The sequence below is a fragment of the Taudactylus pleione genome, unplaced genomic scaffold (genome assembly GCF_031769625.1).
Source record: "Taudactylus pleione unplaced genomic scaffold, aTauple2 ptg000156l, whole genome shotgun sequence".
NCBI classification, from domain to species: domain Eukaryota; kingdom Metazoa; phylum Chordata; class Amphibia; order Anura; family Myobatrachidae; genus Taudactylus; species Taudactylus pleione.
The window spans coordinates 13,173,789-13,197,432 of record NW_028284558.1 but is presented as its reverse complement, the minus strand read 5'-3'; the positions used below and the strand labels follow the sequence as shown (position 1 = coordinate 13,197,432).

At 43.7% G+C, this 23,644-nt stretch overlaps 1 protein-coding gene across 1 annotated transcript in view; it reads left to right on the top strand.

The window, feature by feature from the left end:
• The window catches only part of LRP2 (LDL receptor related protein 2), a 310,836-nt gene that overhangs the window by 274,628 nt on the left and 12,564 nt on the right, over nt 1-23,644 (top strand). Inside the window, exons 66-76 of the mRNA XM_088474855.1 lie at nt 493-624; nt 5,381-5,524; nt 6,934-7,099; nt 8,990-9,118; nt 9,542-9,762; nt 10,223-10,402; nt 13,088-13,207; nt 17,164-17,254; nt 19,175-19,242; nt 19,327-19,447; nt 20,384-20,513. Of these exons, the coding sequence (XP_088330981.1) occupies nt 493-624; nt 5,381-5,524; nt 6,934-7,099; nt 8,990-9,118; nt 9,542-9,762; nt 10,223-10,402; nt 13,088-13,207; nt 17,164-17,254; nt 19,175-19,242; nt 19,327-19,447; nt 20,384-20,513 (1,502 nt within the window). The remainder of the gene's footprint in view (nt 1-492; nt 625-5,380; nt 5,525-6,933; nt 7,100-8,989; nt 9,119-9,541; nt 9,763-10,222; nt 10,403-13,087; nt 13,208-17,163; nt 17,255-19,174; nt 19,243-19,326; nt 19,448-20,383; nt 20,514-23,644) is intronic.

Here is a 23,644-nt window from a genome sequence, read left to right as displayed (position 1 = left end):
TTGTTGGCCTACACAGGTTCACTCCGGTTATGGGTTCAAGTGAAGTCCAGCTACATGTACCCTTTTATTGTGTGGTTCTTTGCTACTCACACCCCTGGTAGTCCGGACCATTCATCCTCTTGTACAATGAATGATCACTTCTTATGCAAAATTCAAAATACCTTTGCCAACTCTGGTACAGTGGTGCATACGATATGTAATAAAATAGTGCTTTACTCGCAAATGTTCTGTAGCCAACAGCAACCAGTAAGATATTTGCGTTCATTATTAATTTTTTTACTTTGATAGGATGTGATCAGCTATAATCTGATTGGTTGTTATAGGCTACAGCACATACAGAGCAATCCCATCTATGCTAACATATTCAGCAAGAAGGAAAGGATCAGAAAAAATAAGATTCTTCCAAACCTACTAACATTTGTCAGGGGATACCGTTATAGGAACTGTATGCAATCTATTATTTACCAAACCTTACTGTACTTTTTTGTTTAGATATTAATGAGTGTGAATTATATGGAACGTGCTCACAAGACTGTAGGAATACCAAGGGGAGTTATGAATGCTTCTGTGCTGAAGGATTTCGATCCGTTGGAGACCAAGAAGGAAAGCAGTGTGCTGCTGATGGTATGCAAAATGTATATAGGATTCTGCAGCATCAATTAAATATAACCAACATTACTTTTGGGTTACCTGCTTATATAACTATATTTTTCAGCTCTCTATAATTATAAGGGACAGCAAGTAGATGCATGGTTAAGTGTGCCAACTATATAATAAGGGCACTGACATGGATCATTCTTCCCAGCTCATTCACTCTCTTAGGGGTATATTTACTAAAGTGCAGGTTTTTACAAGTGGAGATGTTGTCCATAGCAACCAATACAGATTCTACTTGACATTTATCTAGCACCTTCTAGAAAATAATAGCTAGAATCTGATTGGTTGCTATGGGCAACATCTCCACTTCTAAAAATCCACTCTTTAGTAAATATACCCCTTAGTAACCGTTTTGTGGCTAATGTTTATAGCTGTAGTCATCATTAGCTGAGCGTGTCCAGTAGGTGCTACATAGTTACTGATTACAACAGACCTTTGCAATCACCTGGGATGCTACTGCATAAACTATGTTTCCAAAAAACATTTTCGTTTTCAATTACATGTAGTTTCTAGTGAAATTAAATCCATAACAGGTAAAATGCTCCCTTCCTAGCACTTCCCTTCCTAGCGCTGCATTTGAAACTCAGCATGTGCTCCTCTTCTATCCACATTCATGTTGCGACTTTAATGCAGCCAAAGTAGATTTTCTTTGATCATGGGTTTGGAGAAATTTTTGTTTATGTAATTTATGTTTGGCAGGATCAGAGAAGTTCTTGTAGATACATGAAAGAGTGATGAAAATGCTCAGCTAAACAATAAAAAAAATATCAAAAAATAACTACAAGAATAATATTTATAGTACAACAATGTAATATTAAAGTATTACTTTATCAAATGCCTTAGTCCATTGGTTCCCAAACTTTTTCGCACCACGGTGCCCTAGAGTATCAGCATTGTTTTCACGGCACCCCTAAGCCAAAAGTTTATTATTGAGAAATTTAGAAAAATATTGAGTGAAGTAGTAAAGTGAAGTATATTGTGCTTTCCTGTCATCCTTAGGTTCAGTTATGTAGTGGGTGACAGGTTTGCGCTTCTGTTTGTCCACATATTTATATTACATTGACCATAAATAATTTGATTTGGTGCTGGACCACCAACCTGAGGCACCCCTGCAAGTGTCCAGAGGCACCCCAGGGTGCCGCAGCGCACAGTTTGGGAACCACTGCCTTAGTCCATTCTTGGGAAGGGAACTGTAGCTTTAAGAGGTTGAGGGGCCTATTTATCAAAATTCACATATTTCTTCTGTAAATACCGGCATGTATCGCTACTTTATCCATCACAAAATAAAAAGTAATTATACATGTGTTTATCAATGTGTTTCCGCTGGGACAGTCTTATGAAAACTGCTGCCCTGGTGAAGACTTACTTTTGCTTCCCATCCACCCTGCAGGACAGTGTCTCGCAAATGACTTCACTAAGTTTTCATCATTGTTTGTATGTGTCAACCAGTGCATGCGCATACAGACAGTATATTATTAGTTGTCATATAATCATGTCATTATCAGTTATTATTATTATTATTATTATTATTATTATTATTATTATTATTATTATCATACAGCCAGGTTATTATCAGTTAACATTTATTTCTTCTTCAGGGTCCATAGGGCTCCACAGGGAGACAATGGGGTGTAGATGGTGGATAGGAGGACAGGACACCAAACAGTTAAGCTTTTGCTATCCCAGGATGCTCCGGTACCTCCTCTCTATACCCCGCTCACAGCCCGAGGCAATCAGTTTGTCTTGGTGTCTGGTAGGAGCTGGATCACCGTTAGAACAGTTAGGCTGCTTTATTTTATTTTATTTCTTTTAACTTCAAGACAGAGCAAGCAGCACTAGACAGTCCTTCAGACGTCAGTGCTGCTGCTCCATCACCCCTCTGCGGTGCTGCAACTCCAGCCCTCGGCTTGGTACTTACGGCGGGGAACCGGGGGGCCTTGTTAGCGGGCTTCTCAGGCGGACCCCAGACTGCAGTCGGGACACAGGGGAACAGGTAAGGTGGGTTACTGCTCACGGGAATCCGCATTTATTGCAGTCATACCTCCGGATGTGGACACCAATCCGCCTGAGACTCCACTAGACTACCAGGCCTAACGTTACTGGCGCAAGAGGCCAGGGAACCAGTGGTTAATGTCAACTTAGGGGAGGTCAGCCCCTCCCCCAGCTCAGAGCACCATTCCACTGCGGTCTTGCCACCTCTAAGCTGCTCCTCCTTCTCCCCTCGCCCCCTCAGAGACCTCCGGCGGCCATTTTCTAAACAGCAGCCACAGCTCTCTCCGGGAATGCTGGGTCCTGTCTCCTGACATACCTCTCCTAGGAGTCAGTTTATGTAGTGCTATATCCTACCAGCCACTGTGGTCTGAGTAGCTGATTTTAGTGCCCATTGCAGTTATATTTATTTTATGCATTGTATGTTACTTCTGCTAGCGCTGCTGTCTGTGTTTTTCTCACTATACTGTCAGCTAATGCCTTTCCTTTTTCTTTCACAATAACCCTGGAATACCGGTGTATAGGGGGTCCCCTGTACTTCACATATACTTGTATTTGTGAAGGCTGTCACATACTGTTTGGCTACACGCTGCTCAGTGCCATATTGTGTACTGTACAATCCTGCAGCTATGTCTAGCAAAGGCAAGGGTAGCAAGCAGACTGCTGCACCTATACTGCTCTCTTGCAGGTCCTGTTCAGCAGGCTCAACCCAGGAGGATTTAATTCAGGATGGGCTATGTGTAACTTATTATAATACACCAGCCCCTGCTCAGGAACCCCCATGGGCTTTCTTATCACAAGTGTTAGCTACAATTGCGGACCGCCTAGCATTCCCAGCAATAATTCCTCCTATGGGGTTGCCACAACAGGTATAGGCGATATCTGTACCTCCTGTACCTCCTCCATGGGTAAACCTACTTTCTACCTCAGTGCAGAGTCTAGCGGCTACTTCTACAGCTTTTCAACAGTTGTTTCAAAGTAAAAGACCACTACCCAGTAAAACTACTAAGCCTACTATGCTATCCTCACAAACTACACAGGTCTCAGATTCTGAGGTGTCATCTAGGGAGGCAGAAGACGCAGATCTCTCTCTCACTAACTGCGGGATTCACTAAACGGAAAATGCGGTAAAACCCCTGTTTACCGCATTTTCCGTATGCATCAATCACCTGGCCGCCGGGCTCTGATGCGGAGGGTAATGCCAGCTTTTGCTGGCGTTACCCTATAGAAGCCTATGGGCCTCTACCGCATCTCGCTGCTAGGAGGGATCTGATCGTTTCCCTCCCAGCATGCCCCGCGGCCGCCACGTCACTCTGCGCATGCGCAGATGGACTCCCGGGTCATAAACCTGGAAGTCCACTGTGCAGCAGAGATCGCAAAGGACAGCTCTTATTGGAAGAGCTGTCTGTTGCTGTACTGATCGCATATGTTAGTGCATATGCGACCATTACCAATGCGATGTCCGGCGGTGTTAGGCGGTAAGTGTTACTGCATCCGGCCCTAAGTCCCCCTCAGGGGAGGCAGAGCCTCAATCTAAAGTGAATGTACCTGCACTAGTATGGGCTGTCAAATCAATTCTTCAGATAGAAGATGCTGAGCCCACTCCTAAAACAAAACAGCCACTTTTTAAGAGACAGAAAGTGGTTTTAGCAGAATTTCCTCACTCTGATCTGCTTTCTGAGCTATAGTGCGAAGCATGGAATATGCCAAGTAAAAAGTTTCAGCCCCCAAAACGCCTGTTATTTTTTTACCCTATTCCAGCAGTTGATTGCGCTAAATGGGAAGCTTCTGTCCACACCTTCCTTAGGTTCTATGCCTTTGATACATTTGCCTCTCAGGATGCTTCATTTGGATGCTGGATTCTCCTCTCAGCTCAGGAGCATCCCCGCCATTGGAACGACTGCTTTCAGACATCACCATTGTCTCCCTGTGGAGCCCTATGGACCATGATGAAGAAAAGGAGAGTTATGGTAGACTTACCTTTGTTAACTCTCTTTTTCGAAGTCCATAGGGTCCACAGGGCACCCGCCCTAACGCTCTTGGCTTCTATGGGTTTCTTCTTTTGGTCACTGGTTTCCTTCTCTGTTGTGTGAGAGTGCGATTCTTCTATGTACCAGTCTTCTTTTTTTCCTATCTTGCTCCTGCCTTGGGCTTGTTGGCAAAACTGATTGCCTCAGGCTCTGGGCGGGGTATAGGGGGGAAGGACTGGAGCATCCTGGGATAGCAAAAGCTTAACTATTTGGTGTCCGGTCCACCTATCCACCACCTACACCCCATTGTCTCCCTGTGGACCCTATGGACTTTGAAGAAAGAGAGTTAACAAAGATAAGTCTACCATAACTCTCCTTATTGTGTGTCCACGTAGACAGTCCATAACACAAGTAAGGGTATTAGGTAAAGGTGGTCTCGTAAAGCACTCACTACTGTTTTAATATGCTACAGTACTTGCCAGAATATCCATAAAATATAATGTAATTAATGGAGTTGTAATAATAAAAAGTAACATTAATGGGCCTATGTATTAATAATCGTGGCACTGCGACAATTCATGTCTCAAATGCCAGTGGCCAATGGCTGCCTTAACAATGGTTGCTAAGAATGCTCACGGCTTACCTTTTATATTTACAGAACTGCGTAATATGATGGTGCTTTGTATATAAAGGATAATATTCGTGCTCAATAAGCACATTATACAAAGAAGTGTACATATATATTGTGCATCATAATATTACAGGTATCTCCCCATTACTGCTGTTGCCGGACAATGTGCGAATACGAAAATACAACATGTCTTCTGAAATATACTCTGATTATATTGAAAATCAGCAGCATATACAGGCCCTGGATTATCACTGGGACCCTGAAGGAATAGACCTGAGTAAGTGCTCATGTCACTCTGTATCCTGATATTTCTCTTGCTGTACTTGTTTATATTGGTGTATTTATCTGATATCACTGTATGTAGCCACAAATGGAAAATCTGATCTAATCATGTGCAGACATGACCGTAAAACTTAGATTGGGGTCTATTAATAAAAGGAAGAAAATCCCAATATACGTAAAAATTACAATTTTCACAAGATCTAAGGATTATACTTTTTAATCAAGTCCTGGAGGATGAAATGGCCATCAGCGGAATCGTCCATGGTGGTCATTGCAGGGGCTCTTCTGTGATAACTGGGAAAGCTATTTATCGCATATGTAGATGAAAGGACGGGGCCGGTAAAAAATATGCTTTACGATTCAAATAAAGCATTTTGTTTCCTTACTATATTAAAATATTTTTGACAATTTTCTGGAAACCTGCCAATACTGAGTCACAAATGAGCTATAGTGACCCTGACTAGCCAGTGATTCCATAAAGCTTTGCTTACTGTTGCCAGCCAGTATAGTGGGAGAGTAAAGCTGGGTACACACTCTGCGATCCATGATAGATCTATCATTCCAACGCGGATGGGAATGACAGATCGTGCGGATTGCGTAGTGTGTATGGACTATCTGCGCGTGACAACTTATATTTTATAGTTCTAGTCACCCAAATACACCAGGACTACAGCACCCACCACTTCTGGCATTTTCCTGAACAAAACTATAACACAGGACATGAGCCAAATTATTAATTATAATTGTTCAGTAAAACATATGGAAATAAGTACAGTAGTTTTGCATATTTCAACATATATGGCTGGGACCAACCATGTTATTGCTTAATTGACATATAATTATATATCCCCCATTGACTCCAGTTGAAGAGAACCTGGATTTCCCCCAGCCAAAAAATTATAAATTGAAAATTAGTATACTGAAAATTTCAAAACTGTATAATATAGAAGGTAGACTATACAAAGATAAAATGTATATATACCATTACTGTCCTAAACACTTTTTAATGATAATAATGACAGTTATATTTTAACACAAATGGTACCAGTCTAATCAGCAATCTATGGTTATTAATACAGACTATAATTGCGCTATTATTACCCTTGATTGCACAATAATCCAATTTGCCTTGTTCTCCTACCTTGTCCCCCCCCCCCCTCTGTTCTGTTTGTGGAACTACAAGTCCAAGCATTCATGCCAACCTCTGTCTGATACGGTATGCTGGGGTTTCAGCTGCATGACAGCTAGTGAGACAAATGCATCTTTGTGTATCTTATCACTTGTTGCATTTACTACCATCCTTCTAATACATAACTACTCTAAAGGAAAGCAGGAATTTCTTCTATTTGTAATTGTAAATTGGGTGATATATGGTTGTTTCGTCTTTTATTCTCTTTCTGAAAGGTATTGTATACTACACCCTACGAGGACAAGGCTCTGTGTTTGGGTCCATTAAGCGGGCTTATATACCTACATTTGAGGACAATGGTAACAATATGGTAAAAGATGTCGATCTGAACTTGCGGTACATAATGAATCCGGATGGCATAGCTGTCGACTGGGTTGGAAGGTATTGAATCACAGTTTTATAATATTTACTATAATAGATGCAATTAGTTCAATTAGTTCAAAAATAATAAATTCAATTAGACACCCCTGGCATCACTTTACTCCTGGGGTGGGGAATCTTTTTTCTGCCAAGGGCCATTTTAATATATATAACATTATTCACGGAGGCTGTGCAGGCCACGCCCCCTCCGTGTGACGTCACACAGGGCGGGGTCACAATCGCCGGTGATTACAGTAATGCCCAGAGCATCCGGGGGGAGCATCCTGAGGAAGCTCTGAGGAGCTATAAGGGCAGTGATGTGACTGTCTGAAACATCCTAAGATGCTGCAGGCGGCACTGCTGTATAGATTCTGGCTGCAGGGTGCCATTCAAGACACCCTGCTAGCCAGATGAGGCTAGCAGAAAAAAGCTCAGAGGGCCAGACCCGAGCCTGAGGTTCCCCATCCCTGCTTTACTCTTTTGATTATTTAAACACTGTAAGCTTTAATATGTAATAAATACAATAAAAAAGAGGGAACATTATCACCTTTAGCAGGCCAGTTTATATTTAGCCAAAGTCCTTTTGTGCGCTGTGGAGCAGGAGCTCCAGCTGTCCTGTGCTCCATGTGTGACAGGTTCTGCCTTGACAAAGTGCCATTAGCATGAAACGCATTGGGAAATCAGCTTTGGAGATTTGCAACCCAGCCCCACGTATCCACCAATCAGCCGTCACATCATTTCCGGCCAAAACCAGAAGAGGGAAGCTGCCATTTTATTTGTCATAGCATAACATATATATTCCCATTTGTGCCCGTTCCCTTTGCTAATATAGCACATTCGATCACCTGTTTTGATAAAAAGCTTCTTCCAAGTTTTCTCTGCGTTTACCTCATGTGCGTAGGAGTTATAAGCATCTTTTATTTCAAACCACAGAAAACTTTTATGAGTCTTCATAGACACAACTAGAATTCTCCTATGTTTGCTGAATATATTATTACTCCTTTTAGATCGCAAATTGTGGGTTGCACCCAGGATTTGTGCACGAGTCCATCACGGGTGCAACCCTCCTGAGTCCCCTTTCAGACTGGCGGCCTGACCTGGGAATAATGCCGGGTCAATGACGTCACCGCCATTCTGCTGAGCAGGCGCTTGGAGATGATTTCATCTCCAAGCGTTGGTTCTCCCTATGCAGTGAACGGGACCTGGGTCGCCTACACGCGGGTTACCCGTTCACACCGCACCACAACCCTGGTTGAACTCATGTTCAACCCTGCTCGTTACATAGGTTGAAACGCCGGGTCGCTTGACCCAGGATATTTCAACTCGGCCCTTTCTCACTGCACAGTAACCCAGGTTGCTGCACGTTTGTGTGTAATAACCTGGGTTACTTGATGGCAGTGTGAAAGTGGTATAACTAACTAGGTGGTTGATGCATCAAGCAATGAAAACAGTGGACCAGTGAATAAGTTGTGCATAGCAACCAATGAGCTTCGAGATAGCATTTATCAAGTACATTCTGTAATATGGTAGGTAGAAGCTGATTGGTTGCTATGGACAACTTTTTCTCTATTACTATTACTATTAGAGCTATATCAGTGTGGATTTAGTAGTAATGCCTGACTACATGGAAATGTCATGTGATATGATGTGGTAATGTCATCATAGCAAAGGGGTGGCTTTACAGTGCTTTGAAATTTAAAAGCAGCCTTCAGTTTTAAGCTCTGTTTGTACACATCATGGGGGCATAAACAAATGAAACGGTTGTAGACCCCGTCACTGCACCTGTTCGCTGTAATCGATAACTAGCCATCGTGTGATGCGAGCTGTAAAGGAGAGCATTATTCATTACACAACTTTAAAGACTCAATCTGTGGTCTCAAGGTTAATCTAATTATGACAATAATTATGCAGACATATTTATTGGACTGATGCCGGCACAAATCGCATTGAAGTAGCAAAGTTGGACGGGCGATACAGGAAGTGGCTCGTTTACACTCAAATTGACCAGCCAGCTGCCATTGCTCTCAATCCAGATCTTGGGTAAGTGTTTGGTCTCTTGAATGTTTTAGCTGGTCGTTTGCACAAGGCATGTCATGAAGTTGGGTCATTCTGTAAAGTAAAAAGAAATCCTTTTACATTGGTTTAAATATACGGAATATCATGTGATAACTTATAATGGGTTCTTTTCAGGACCTTTCCTTCCACAAGACAGCCATCAACAATCCCTCTCCCTGCTTGATCAACAGTCATTGTTTTTATTGACTGCTGGAGATATCACTGTATTAGCGGTATGGTGACACAGTATGGGTAGAGGTTCTGGGTGGGAGACAAGTCATTCTCCTTCTCCTATGCTTCCTCTACTCACTCTGACAGTCACTATGCTGCTACTACAAACGCTACTGCTACTACAAACGCTACACGGTGACCTACCGATTATCTAACACCTGCTGTTTCTACATGCAGGATTATGTATTGGGTAGACTGGGGAACACAGCCTAAGATTGAGCATGCTTGGATGGATGGACAGCAGAGGCGGGTTCTAGTCTCGGAAGACCTTGGCTGGCCAACCGGTATCACGATTGATTATATCAACAACAACAGAATTTACTGGAGTGACTCCAAAGAAAATGTAATTGAATCAATTAAACCTGATGGTACGGATAGGCTGACAGTTGTAGGTGGAGGTAAGGAAATATTTAGTGTCATTTTCTCTTTTCATATTGTAGGTATCAAATTAAATGCAAGTACGTAGTTAATAAAATAATGTTAATAAAATACATTTTTTTTTTATATTTATGGTTGGATCTGAGGGATGTTTGTATACTTTGGGGTATAGAAGGTGCCAAACCAGGAACACTTAATTGAAATAATTTATGCATTTATATAATTTGCTTCTTTACTAATATATATATTAATAATAATAACTTATTATTATATTGTAGTATTAATTCAGTGATATCACTAGTTCCTAATGAGTTGTTTATCTTTTCTAAAAGTATATTAATTTGTTAATTGCCTTAATGGATGCATTTATTATTTTTATTTAAATTTATTAAAATTTTCCATTGAATTATGTCGCTAGAAATGTGTAAATGGTTAATTTTTGTGTTTTAAATAATATATATTTTTATTTACCATGAAAAGATCTTGGCAACCCATACAGCCTGGACGTGTTCGAAGGTCATTTGTTCTGGACAACCAAGGAGAAGGGGGAAGTGTGGAAAATTGATAAATTTGGCACTGGGAGTAAGGTTAAGGTGTTAACAATCAATCCATGGCTGACTCAAGTGCGGATTTACCATTCACATCGTTACAATCGTACAGGTAATTATTCATCCTTCAGATGTAGCATGAAAATTCCACCTTTATATATGTGTCTTCTGATTTGCTCAATAAACACTCTAGGTCTATTGGATATGTTCCAGAGTGACACACAGACCACACACACGTACCGACCCCAACCGGCTATTTTTACCCGCTGTTGCCAGCAATGGTCTTTCTATCCTCTGCTGGCATGTGTCCCTTTGCTGCCAGTGGGGTGGTGGTGGGGGGTGCACCCTACAGGCTCCCACTGCTCATGATGGAGATGGGACAGGCCACAATCCTGTGCTCTCCTGGCGAGGACTGTGCTAGATGCTATGATGCATATTCAATGCCCAGTAGAGAGAGAGAGAAGAAGAGGTAGACTGCAGCGATAGAGTAGGCAGACCATTAGACAGAGCCCAGCTGTAAAAGAGGAGTTGCAGTCTGAGAGAATAAGAGAGCTTCTAAGGTTAATGGTGGAATAGTGAGTGTTGTTCTGTTCGGCATGTTTGGCACTTTACAACTACTACCTTAGAGCAGTGCAGGAGGAATAAGTAGCTGTACATAGTTATTTACATTTTACACACTGCACCCTAATGGTGCATACACACGGTCAGATATGTCAGATGAACGATTTGACCAACGATTTGAACGATTGAACAATTTCAGACTGTATTAAAATGAATGGAATCGTCCAAGTCTGACTGCAAACACATCAGATGTCCGATATCGTTATCTGACAAACGGGAACGCGCATCATTCATCATTGCAGTCACACGTCAGATTTTCTTTCAGTTATGAACGTTTGAATGATTTTTACAATCGTTATCGTTCAGGTCTGATAGAAGATCTGACCGTGTGTATGCACCATAAGTCATATGCTGGAGTGGAGGTAAAGTCCAAAGTTGAAAAATAACAGTCTGGTGCCCAGTCTATTCCAACAACTTACTGTGTTACACCGGTGTGTTCAGTGTGACCTGAGATGCAGTCTCTGTAAGGAGAAGCAAAATTGTGCAGCTCTCAGAAGGGAGAACATGTATTCACTGTATGCTGCTAGATGTGATTAATCTCATGGACAGCACAAACAGTGCAGCATTATATAATTACACTAAGATATGCCGGTAAAGTGAGAAAATTGGAGAAGAGAAACTAATTGCTTCAAAACTTAGGCCCTGATTCAGAGCCGGACGCTCTGAATTAGGGCCCTCCTCCATTAAAATGGAGCGTCCTCCTGGACGCTCGTATAGCTGTTGGTCACCACCCACAGCATATACCAGCGTGCAAAAAGCTGGCCGCGATGGTCTTGACCATCGCGACCATCGGACTTGCGAGGGAAACCCTGCGGTCGGGTTTCCCAGCCGCAAGGCCAGGAGTGATTTTGGCTCTATCAGAGCCAAAATCACTCCCACTGACATCACTAGTGATGTCAGTGGGGCCGGCTTCCCATGGGAACGCCTCCGTCTGGCAGGCACGCCTCCAGCACGCCCACCAAAGGGGGCGTGCTGTCAATCAACATCGACAGCACGCCCCCTTTGGTGCGAGACCCCGAACGATGGAAAGCCCGTCGCTCGCCGAGTCTCGCGCATGCGCACGACGGAGCTCCCTCCGTCGTGCGCATGCGCAGTGGGGAACATCGACCCACTTGCGAGCGTACTGCCGCTCGCGAGTGGGTCTGAATGACCCCCTTAGTCAGGAATATGATACATTTGTAGAAGTCTTTTGTTTACATGCAGTCACATGATTTATTTCCTGTATCATAATTACCTGTCGGTGAAACATTTGGGGTTAACCTGAAGATGTCACCAGTGGAGCAGGATAAAGCAAGACTTGAAGTTCCTCCCCTCTGCACCTTTGGGTTGTTCTTTTCCTGCTTTAGGAGATTAAAATCAGTCACTCGCTAGGATATACAGACATTCCTCACTTAACGACCTACCTGTTTAACGACCGTTCAGACTTACAAACGGCATTCTGACCAGCTAACTGTGGCTTGCACTGATACCAAAAAGATAAAAAAGACAGACTCTGCTGCGAGAGAGGGCCCTGGCTGTGGCGTGGGACACACGGGACACCTTGCCTCCCATGAGGGAGAGGACAGACAGGATGCAGCACGCTCTCGGAGGAGTTGAGGCACACACAGGCACATGTCACCCTCAACTTGGGGCCTGCAGTTTCCCGGCCACTATACATCCTCGCTTAACGACTGTTTTATTTAACAACTGAGTCGTAGGAACGGAACTCGGTCGTTAAGTGAGGAATGTCTGTATTTACTAACATCGAATTTAGGTGCAAAATGTACCACAAACGACAGCAGCATATCAGATACATGCCCTCTTAATCACTCAAACTAATTGCTGATTGGTTGCTGTTGTTAGTTTGTACCCTCTCCAGTGTTAGTAAATGAACTTTACCATGGCCAGATCCTCCATTAAGCATCCCAGGCTCCTGCCTATGGCCCAGTAGGAGCTAAGGAGCCTAAGTTACAGTGACCCTTTTTTTATGTTTGAAATTGTATTTTTATGGCAAATGGAGGGGTAAGGGCGAACCAATCCGGTATGTCGCCCAGCGACCCATTGGGTTTTAAGCAAAAAGTAAGGTCTGTGATTATCTCTGTTTTAACTGTTATGGACTTTAGCCATGTGAAGAGTTTACATGTGCTCTTATAAATCTGATGTAGATATATTTTTCCTCATACATTATTTTCTGCAGTTACCAATCGCTGCAAAGATATCTGCTCCCACTTGTGTTTGCTGAGACCAGGAGGCTACACGTGTTCCTGTCCTCAGGGGGCCCGGTTCATGGAGGGCAGCACGTCGCAGTGTGACGCAGGTACTGTATATGTGTCAAGCATGTATTTTACCCACTAGAGCAGTAGATATCAATTACTATTACTACTGATTGCTGATAATGCTTTACACCATCATACTGTATAGAGAAAAGGATTGTTCACATGAAACACTGCTGTCTGCAACAACACTGCATGTGTGGATTGCATGTCTCATACAATGGTAATTAACATCTGTAATATAACTGCAACAGATCTCTGGCAATCCAGATTCTGGTACAAAGGTTGGCTATTTCCATGTATGTTTTGGATGGATAATACCATCTTTTTCTTCTGCACCAATTGCCGCCAGGTTATAAAATTTGCACACTGTCCTAGTACCATAGCAAGCTCTTTCGGTAAGGGGGGCTGAGATGGCCAGTACATCACACTTGCCTACTCCCCTAGAATTGCCACCAAATTTGGGAGTCTCCAAGATCCCAGCATAGTGGTCAACTCTTCCACATCCGCCACTTCCTATAGCGAATGACCACGCTCCCTACCCCCAGCAACTTGCGGGAAGCGTGACCACAATGACGTGATTTGCAACTCCATGACCCACCTGACCTCTCTCTGCAGTAGATCCCAAATGGGATACTTACAGATAGTAAGGTCCTATCAATTACACATGATTTATGCTCCATCAGGAAATGACTACTGAATAGCTAATGGTTTGCAGAAGAGTCACTGTGCAAAGTGTAAGTGTCACAATAAAACCCAGCTTGCCACGTTAGACTCAGCCCTTTCATTAAACGAATCATTTCGCCTAAATAATGCTAGGTTTAGCTGCTTAAAGTAATCATAAAAGGGCGGTTACATTTTAGGATAAATTGACTGACTCACTCTCCGCATTGTGTATATAGTACTGATTGCTGCCAGACTCAATTACTAGTCATATGACCAGTGATAAAATGCACAGATTAATTAACGTGATGTTAATCTGTGCATCATGTCACTAGATCATATGATACTATGATTACACAAGTACAAAGGTCACTTTTTATAAATGTTTTGTAATCAATATGAAGTTACTTAGCCCATGTCCGCTGCTACGTAACACAAAACCAGGGCCATAACCACGGGTGTGCGAGCGGTGCCGTTGCACAGGCCACTTGGGGCGGCACTTTTGCTGCCCCACGGCATCTGCATGTCGCTTGGAACGGCACCTTGTTGCCAGCAGCACTACCTTTGTTCCGCACAGAGCATCTAAGGGGCACCCTACAGCCTGTTGCAGTGCTCTACTTCCCAGAGCCAACGACTCCACCCCTAGACCTAACTTCATGACCGGTTTAGGGGACAGGGCCGGCACGGGTCACACCACCATCTTGTTGCAGTGCTGTACAAAACCCTTGACTGGTAGTAACTAGTCTATAGCTTATTCAGTGGGGGCAGCAGCATATTATACGTACCCACATTAGAGCCAGTGAATAATTGAATTAGAGTCATAAGAGATTTTGGGGCATATTTATCAAGTGGATTTTGTTATAAATCCCTCGAAAAAGCCAAGCAAAAAATAAGTATTCCCGGGATTTTAGAAAGGGGAACTGCAGCTGATATCTCTGATTACTGCCAAAGACCCTGCATTTCCGATCGCAAAATTAGCCCCCATAGGTTTCTATGGGGGATGCTAAAATGGCAACTTTACCATTCACAGAATGTGTAGCATTCGGGAGCTTGACCACGGTAGCTAACAGATGGCGTTAGCCCAAAGTAACCTATAGGCTACTCCACCACGGTTTTTACTGGAGGGGGAACCTCCAGATCTCAGCGGCTGCACATGCACCTTAGGCTCAGTCGGACGCTCTGACAGAACGCTCGCTCTGAATCAGGGCCGTCCCTCTGAATTTTAGAGCGGCCTCCTGGACGCTCGCATAGCTGTGGGTGACCACCCACAGCTATAGCGAGCGGCCAAAATGATGGTCGCGATGGTCAAGACCATCTCGACCATCGGGCTTGCGACGAGACCCTTGTGGTAGGGTCTTGTTGCCGCAAGCCCTGGAGTGCTTTCGGCTCTATCATCTGGCCAGCCACGCCCCCGGCGCGCCCACCAAAGGGGGCGTGCTGTCACTCACCATCGACAGCACGCCCCCTTTGTAGCGAGACCCATAGTGAAGGCTTGACCGTCGCTATCCGGGTCTCGTGCATGCGCACAACGGAGCCGCCTCCATCATGCGCATGCGCACTGGCCTAACATCGTAACGCTTGCGAGCGTTCAGCGCTCGCGAGCGGGTCTGAATTAGGCCCTCTGTACCAGCATCTGAAGCAAAGTAAATGCAAACTTGGCTTTTCTTTCTGTCATATGTAATCGTATGTTTAATACCTTGAGTATATGAAAATGACATTAATGCTTCTGATGGTGAAAATTGTTTATTTTAAGAGGACACTTACAGATAGTTTTAAAATATTGCTGATAATTAAATATATTTTATAATTGCATTCATTTTGTGAGAACAATAAATTTTTTTCATTTTTATTAGGTGGATTAGTCTTTTTTTTAAATTGTTTTACAATTTACACCTGCAGATGTCACTGTTGATATCTTCTTCACAAAGTTTGTTTTGTATAGTAACTAAGGGCAACAAATTACTAAAGAGAGCTAGGGCCTGATTCTGAGTCGCACGCAGTGCCGACATTCATGGAGGTGAGCGATTTTTTTTTTTTACTGCATGTGCGCAAAAATCCCTAAATACTTGTGCAGTGCACGTGTCCTACAGTGTGTGCACACAGAGCCGCAGTTGTGATTGAGAGGCACGATATCAGGGATGTATTGGAAATGTGCTGGACGTTCCTAGGTGGTGACTGGGAGGTGGCTATGCTGACGCATGGAGATGGTTCTTCTTATGGCGTGTTATGGGAGTGTCGCTGAAGTGGTTGCATACAGAAGGCCTGATTCAGAGATGTACGTTTAGCCTCGAATGAACGCACATCTCCGATGATTGTGGGTCTGTGCCTGCACAGGACACATTCTGCGCATGTGCAGAACGGGCCCTGCGATCTTGCTAGCAGACCCCCCAAGCCGCAGCATGATTGACATGCTGCAGTATTTGGGGCCGGAGTGCGGACGTGCCTGGTCGCTGTTCTTGGAAACGAAGGCGTGTCACCTCCATTTTCCAGGAGGGACGAGGCAAGGGTCTGTTTTGGTGGACGCAGATTCCTGGCCTCTTGCGTGGCCAGGCACCGGCCAGGCTGCGGGAACCTTCAGCTCCTGCAGCCTATCCAAGGAGGAACCCCATTGCAATGGTTCCGATGGTGATCCCAGCCTGCGATGTCGGTCGCAGTGCTGGGATCCTAAATGCAGCAAGGATATGTCTGACACCTCCTCCTGTATTTGCATCAGAGATGGACGGAATTGCACAGCCTCTTGTGTGCGGCTCTGCAAATCAGTCCATCTGTGAATCAAGCACAGAGTTGCTTTTCCACTCCCATTGGAGGACATACTCAGATGGTAAATCGGCACCTGCCATAGGGCTAGTGCACATTTCGATAGTGAGACCGATGGTGGCGTCTAAAGCACCTAATGACGCTCAAAGTAAGTGTCCCAGTCCTTGCACAGTCAGACGCAGACTTGTACACCAGGGGAAAAGCTGATACCAGCATTAGCATAAAGTCCCAGACACGATTACTGCAAAAGACACTAAAGCGATCACAGCAGGATGAGACTCAGAATCAGGCCCTTCAGCAGCCCTGTACAGCTGTTAAACAGATCATTGTCACAATAACACCAGTCTGTGCGACCATTGCTCACACAGCTCCACAGAGCAGGGGCCATAACAGCCAACATCAGGTATAATGCAAACCATTATTTTATCTCTCAAATTGTTAGGTTTGTGTATATTCAGTTGCATACATACAACATATAGATTAAACCTCTTTATACACTGTTTATACATCATCCACTGCTTCAAATACTTAACAACTGCATGTTCTGCTCATTAACATGCATGGCTTTCCATTCCCTTAGCTATTGAATCCCCTGCAACCATGCCGCCAGCATGCAGATGTATGCATGGAGGAACATGCTATTTTGATGAAAGGGGCCTTCCAAAATGCAAGTAAGTTTTGCCTGACACTTTACTTGTATTAAAGGAAAGAAAGACTTATTTTATTGTTGTATATTCATGGGACTGCGCTTTACAGAAAAAAACAAAAAATTCTGATTTTTCAGAGGATTTCAAAGGTAAAAATTATTGTTGTTATTAATAGTAAAAAGGAGATGAGCAACATTTCCAAATCCATTCTGCAGAATACAGATGTGTTCTCTTATATACTGTTGCTCAAGTCACAGAAAATAGCCCCTCTCCTGCCTGGGCAATTTTCTCACTCTAAGGGGCATATACAATTGGGCACAAGGTTTAGCGAGGAAAAAACCTTGCGACAAATTTAGGAATACCGCGGGTATGCGCGCTCCCGATACCCGCGGTATTCAATTAAAAAGATAGTGGTCGCAGGGTTTTCAGCTCTAAAAGAAAAAAAAATTCTTCACCTACCTGGCCGGGGGTTTCTTGTGGTCTCGGCTTCCCCTCTCTCTTCTTACTGGATAGGGGGCTGCTGGGAGTCCCGGGGGCTCCAGGGGCTGGTGGGAGGGGCAAGGGCTGCTGGGAGATGTAGTTCTTCCAGTGTACATTCCGGGGGCCACACGGACACTGGGGGCACAGTGGCAGTGGGGGTCACACACACACACTCATACACTCATATACACACACTCATACACTCATATACACTCACTGATACACACTTACAAACACTCACACACACACTGACATACTCACCCTGCTGCAGAAGATCCGCCACCCGACGCTGGATGCAGAAGACAGCGCAGCAGAAGGTGAGTAATTAAGGACTAATTAAGTTAATTGGAAACCTCCAATTGCTTAATTAGTCCTAAGTGGGAGGGTGGTGCCGTTGGGGCGCCAGAGCAAGTCCCACTGATTTTTCCTAAAATTACCGATTTTAAGAAAAATCACGCTTGCTCTGGAAGTGCGAGAATAAAAGGCAAAAAAAAAAAAAAACACGCACCTAATTGAATATGCCCCTATATGTGCATCTTATTCGCATAAATATATATATAAACTGGGAGCGACAAAACTACTTTGCTACATTGCACTGATCAACTAGATGCACAACATTTGTACATCTGTGTTCTAATGAGTCTGAATCTGTATACTAAGTGCTGCGATGCCAAGTTCCGTTGTGCTTCATAGTTGACTTTGTATGTGTTTAAAATTAATTTCTGTGCGGTTAAAGTTGCAGCCCTGTGTCTCCAGTTCACGTTAAGTTGTGTTTCGTAGCGCCTGCAATGCAAATAAGATGCAAAATTAAAACAAGACTAAGGTACACTACTCCACTCAGAGCGTCTCAGTTGCGCCGGGCGTCTCGTGCCGTATGACATATAGACGCTAGACATATGAGGAAACATCTGTATTACTATTCACCTCATTCCACATCTTGTTGGAGAATTTGTGTTTACAGTCGTACCCCAACCTCATAACAAGATGGCTTTCACCAGGAAACAATGACAACAATACAGTGTATTTAACTTCATTATAACTCTGCTGGTTGAAATTGAGGGTTTAAAAATGACACAAGTTTGCTAATAGTCCATCTTTATTTACACTGATCAAAAGAATGATGGTTTCTGAAGAAAAAGTTCACTGATGAGTTAGAAATCTTCGTATGTAAGCACACAATACAGCAGGTCTATAGAGGGCTTTTATTTCACACGGAAAGCATGATAAGATACATTGCTGAGATTATTGTGCAAATGCTGTCTCCCTATATTCATTATTGGAAGTGAGAGCTGCCATGTTGCTTTAGTCCTCAGATGTATGCATAAAAATTCTACAGTCCACCTGGATGATAATTCATATGTGAACGCGGTATTTGCCAAATATATTCTTATTCTACTGTATGTTCTTAACCTGATATACAGTTGTGTACAGTTGTGATTAATGTGTATTTTCTTTTATTTCCAGGTGTGCAAAAGGATATCATGGGGAAAATTGTAATTTAGCAGGTCAAACTGGTCTACTTGCAGGGACAGGTACGTACCACATTATAATAATATTGTGAATGTTTTAGATTATTTCCACTGTTCTAACTATATAAATATTATTTTATTTTACAGCAGGTATGGCTGTGCTTCTCACTGTGATATTGACCCTAATTATTTGTGCATTGGTGCTTGGAGGACTCTTCAACTATAGACGGACAGGAAAGCTGTTACCCCCTCTTCCAAAATTTCCAAGGTTGGTGAAAAGCTAGAGTGTTGTTCAGGAAAATTCATGCACAGACAGAAGAGAGATCATATGGACTGTTCACATTCCGTATTCCGTGTTCTAGAAATAAAGATCTGTGACATAATGGATTTGCATCTACATATTCATTATAAAAGAAATATTGGCATGATATGTGCTGGAAACTGACTACTCTGTGTGGCATTTCCCAGTCTGCCAATTAGATACTATAGCCTAAAGCTGGGTACACACTTAGCAATATGTACCCAGCCTGACATCGCTAGCGGCGGGACCTGACAGGGGTGGCAGCATCGGCAAGTGCATACACACTTGCCGATGCCAGCAGCAACGGAGTGACGGTGGCGCCCTCGCTAACGATATCTCCCGTCAGACCTGCATGCAGGTCATATGGAGGAAATTGCCGATGACACCCGAGAACGCACATCATCAGCGACATTGCAGGTACACACTGGCCAATGTGGACGATATGTCGGCCCGATACGCCGGACAGGGCCACATATCGTCTAGTCTGTACACGGCTTTAGAATTCCATATCCATACTCCTATGTATCCTGGTTCTTTAGGATATTCTCCTTTTTGTGCCTATAGTCTTAACCTCTTTATTCTTATTTTCCCATAATTCAGATCTGTTCACATAGTCTCTTACACCTCTTCTACATTTTGTGTGAGAGCATTGCGAAAGCTTTGTGACTTAGGATACAGAACGTGGGTTTTCATTTTTAATTTTGGGAACCCTACTGGTGTGTCAGCTGATATCTGATTCGGTACTAGGAGCATTCCCATTCATCCCTGTCATGCTATTTGTGCCATGCTGTAATGACATCTAAGGAGACTACTATGATGTTTAACAAAAACAACAAGCAGGTTGTAACACATGTATTTCTTACATTATACTAACAATCATGCATTTGCCCTATATTGTTACAGTTTAAGTGGGCTGGTGAAATCAACAGAAAACGGCAATGGGGTAACGTTTCGGTCTGGAGCCGATGTCAGTATGGATATTGGTGTGTCTGGGTTTGGCACAGAGTCTGCTATAGATAAAGTGATGCAAATGGTAAGCACCTTCTATAGCAAATGGTAGCACTTACGAAAATTGTTTATATGAGTATAACTTTCTATTAAGCTCTCTGCAGTGCATAGGTTAGAAAGTTCATACTGAATGTTTATAACTGATGCAGACAATACTAGGCCAAAGTGTTAATACGTTTTTTTGAGGCACAAAAATGGCTGCCCATGCAATTTGTGGCAGGTCTTTCTGGTTCCCATTCTGCAAAGTTATTGTGTACTGCCGACTAAAAAATGTTTGACTGTAACAGTATAGAACAGGGCTTAATTTGTGTCTGAATGCACCAGAACACATTTGGCACTAGTGTACAGGGGATCGGTATGAAATCCCTGCAGGGAACACTGGCAGCAGTGAAGATCCCAACGGAATTAAGGTAAGTATTACTAAACATTTCCCCCCCCTAACCCTATCCCTGCCTTTGGGGTGCCTGACCTCCCCCCCTACTGCCTAACCCTAACCCCCCTCTAAGTGCCTAAACCTAACCCCCCCGTCTGAGGCAGCCTAAATCTAACCCTCCCAGGGGGTGCCTAACCCTAACCCTGACCCTCCCGGGTGGGTGCCTGACCCTAAGTCCCCCCCGGGAGCCACTAACCTACCCCCCCTGCGGCTGTCCGCTCCCGCCGCCCTGCTTACCTTCGTTCGGCATGCCGGGCGTCAGGCTCCCGTGGTAGGGATATTGATAGGCGTCGGGATTTCGGCGCCTATCATTAGTCCCCTGTCGGGATTACACAGTCAGGAAGCCGGCGGTCGGCGGTCGACTGCTTACCGTGTGCAGTAACATACTGGTTGTTAGGAACCATAGCAATTGGTGGTGGCTCACATGCAGGGAGCCACCATCATGTGATTCCTTGTATCAACAAACTGAATGCTGCCCGGGTTCTGGTGGTCACATGACAGTTCAACAATGAAAGAAGTAAATTAGATTGAGCTAATGAATACTACTGCTTAACTTAAAGGTCCATGGCCAACATCATTCATGCTTTTATTTCCTGAGACTATCACAATAGGTGTTAGTACAATGTAGCTATATTTTCTGAGCGCTGTATATCAGAGTTGCACGCAATTCGGCCACAATTACACTTATACTGTGTGCCCGGGACTAAGTACAGATATTTGCCCAATGTCATGACGTACATACCTATGTGACCACACCGCCCTTATCCATAGGCTTGGTCAAATAGTTGTTACCATTATCACTATGCACTTTCACAAGACCTATACCTGGTGCAAGAGAGTTTGGGATAGGGCCAGTGTACTCACCAGTACACCGCTCCATCTGATTAATCTGTAGGAACTGACAGTCACATGACAATCGGGACCCAAAAGACTCCAAAGGAGCCACTACAGCCATCGGGAGCAGGTAAATATCATATGTCAACATTCTATCAGTGTCAACATGATAAAAGTTGACATGTTCAGCTTCGACATGCTGCATGTCAACATTCTCATGTCGACATTATGAAAGTTGACATATCATATCACACTTGTTAAGTCTATTGTTCCATAAATTGGTTATACAGTCATACTTGTAGTGGTATATAGCACTCTGGTTGAATAACTTTCTGTGTCAATTGAAACTATAGTATGGAACACTATATTATGTGTGCATTCCCCGATCGGGGCCCCCACCTCTCTCCCCGGCAGCTGGCTGACCACCGCAGCATCAGTAGACTCTGGGCACTAGAGTGTACCCAGAGTCTACTGCGCATACGCAGATCACCAGCGAAATGGCACGGCCGACATTTTACAGCGATTTCCTCACTACGCATGCCCAAAACATCGGTAAAATGGCCGCGGTGGCCATTTTCTGGTGTTTTGAGCAGTGCCGCGACAGCCGACATGGAACCTCGTAGAGGTAAGTTTTACATAATATGGCTGCAGGGTGTACGGTGCGGGCCCCCCAAACCCAGGGGCTCGTGTGCACCGCACTCCCTGCACCGATTATAGATATGCCCTTGATTACATGTTTACGATCTTCTACATGTATTGCACTGTATCAGTAGCGTACAGAGGTGAGCAAATTATTAGGCTCAAACAAGGGATTTAAAACAGTCACTTTTTCTATAAAACTCTTTTATTGATACACTGTTTACAACTATTAATACTTTGTATGGCATCCTTTGTTGATGTCCCATGTCTGTCGGAGGGATCCAAAAGTATCCCTCTTCTCAATCCAGGACTTGTGTGCGGAAGCAAACGCAGTCAAACTCTGAAAACATTATATTTTCAGAGCTTGATGAATTTAGGTCCCCATACTAGTGTATAGGGACAGCGGGCCACATTGGGAGAGAAATGTAACAGGAGATATCTGTGATCTCTTGCGTTACCTTTATGATGAATGGTCCCAAAACTTAATTTCTACAAAAGTACGTGAAAATGTGCATTTTCATATGCTTTTATAGAAATTTAGTGATACTGACTAGACCCCCTGGAATCTTAGGTACAGTATCACATGAAAATACCACACTGCATTGCAAAACAGTTTTGCAGTGTAATTTTGTGACCAGTAAGTCGGGGAAACTAAGAAATGGAAAAAGCTGGCACTGAGTCTAATACTTTGCACACCTGTGTAAGGTGACATCTCAGAGATACATTACACTATTCATTTGTGTAACACCAATAAGAGGTTGAAATATCATATGTAGCTTCTCCAAAACAGCAGATGGTGATTATATTGTTCAATAGAGATGAAGGAGACAGACTGGGTGGGGAGGGGGCAGAGATGGGAAGATATGGGAAGACACCTGTCAGCTCTTGGAGCTGCCCCCCCCTCCCCTCCAGCCAAATGAATAACCCCTGTGACCACATCCACAACCCCACCCACCCAATGGAGGGAGGTGGCCAGAGATCAGAGAGAGGGAAATGTGGGGGATGGGGGGCAGACATCAGAGAGACTGGGAAATGGGGGACAGAGATGAGAGAGACAGGGGGTGACAGATATCAGAGAGAGAGACAGAGGGTATGAAGCTATATGGTGGCCACAATAACTAGTGACCCAGGGAACGGCAGGTCAAAGATACCAGTATAGTATATTCGGAACTATGCTACAAATTTTCGTAACACAAATACTGTATATGGTGTTCCATACTATTGTTTCAATTGAAACAGACAGTTATTGA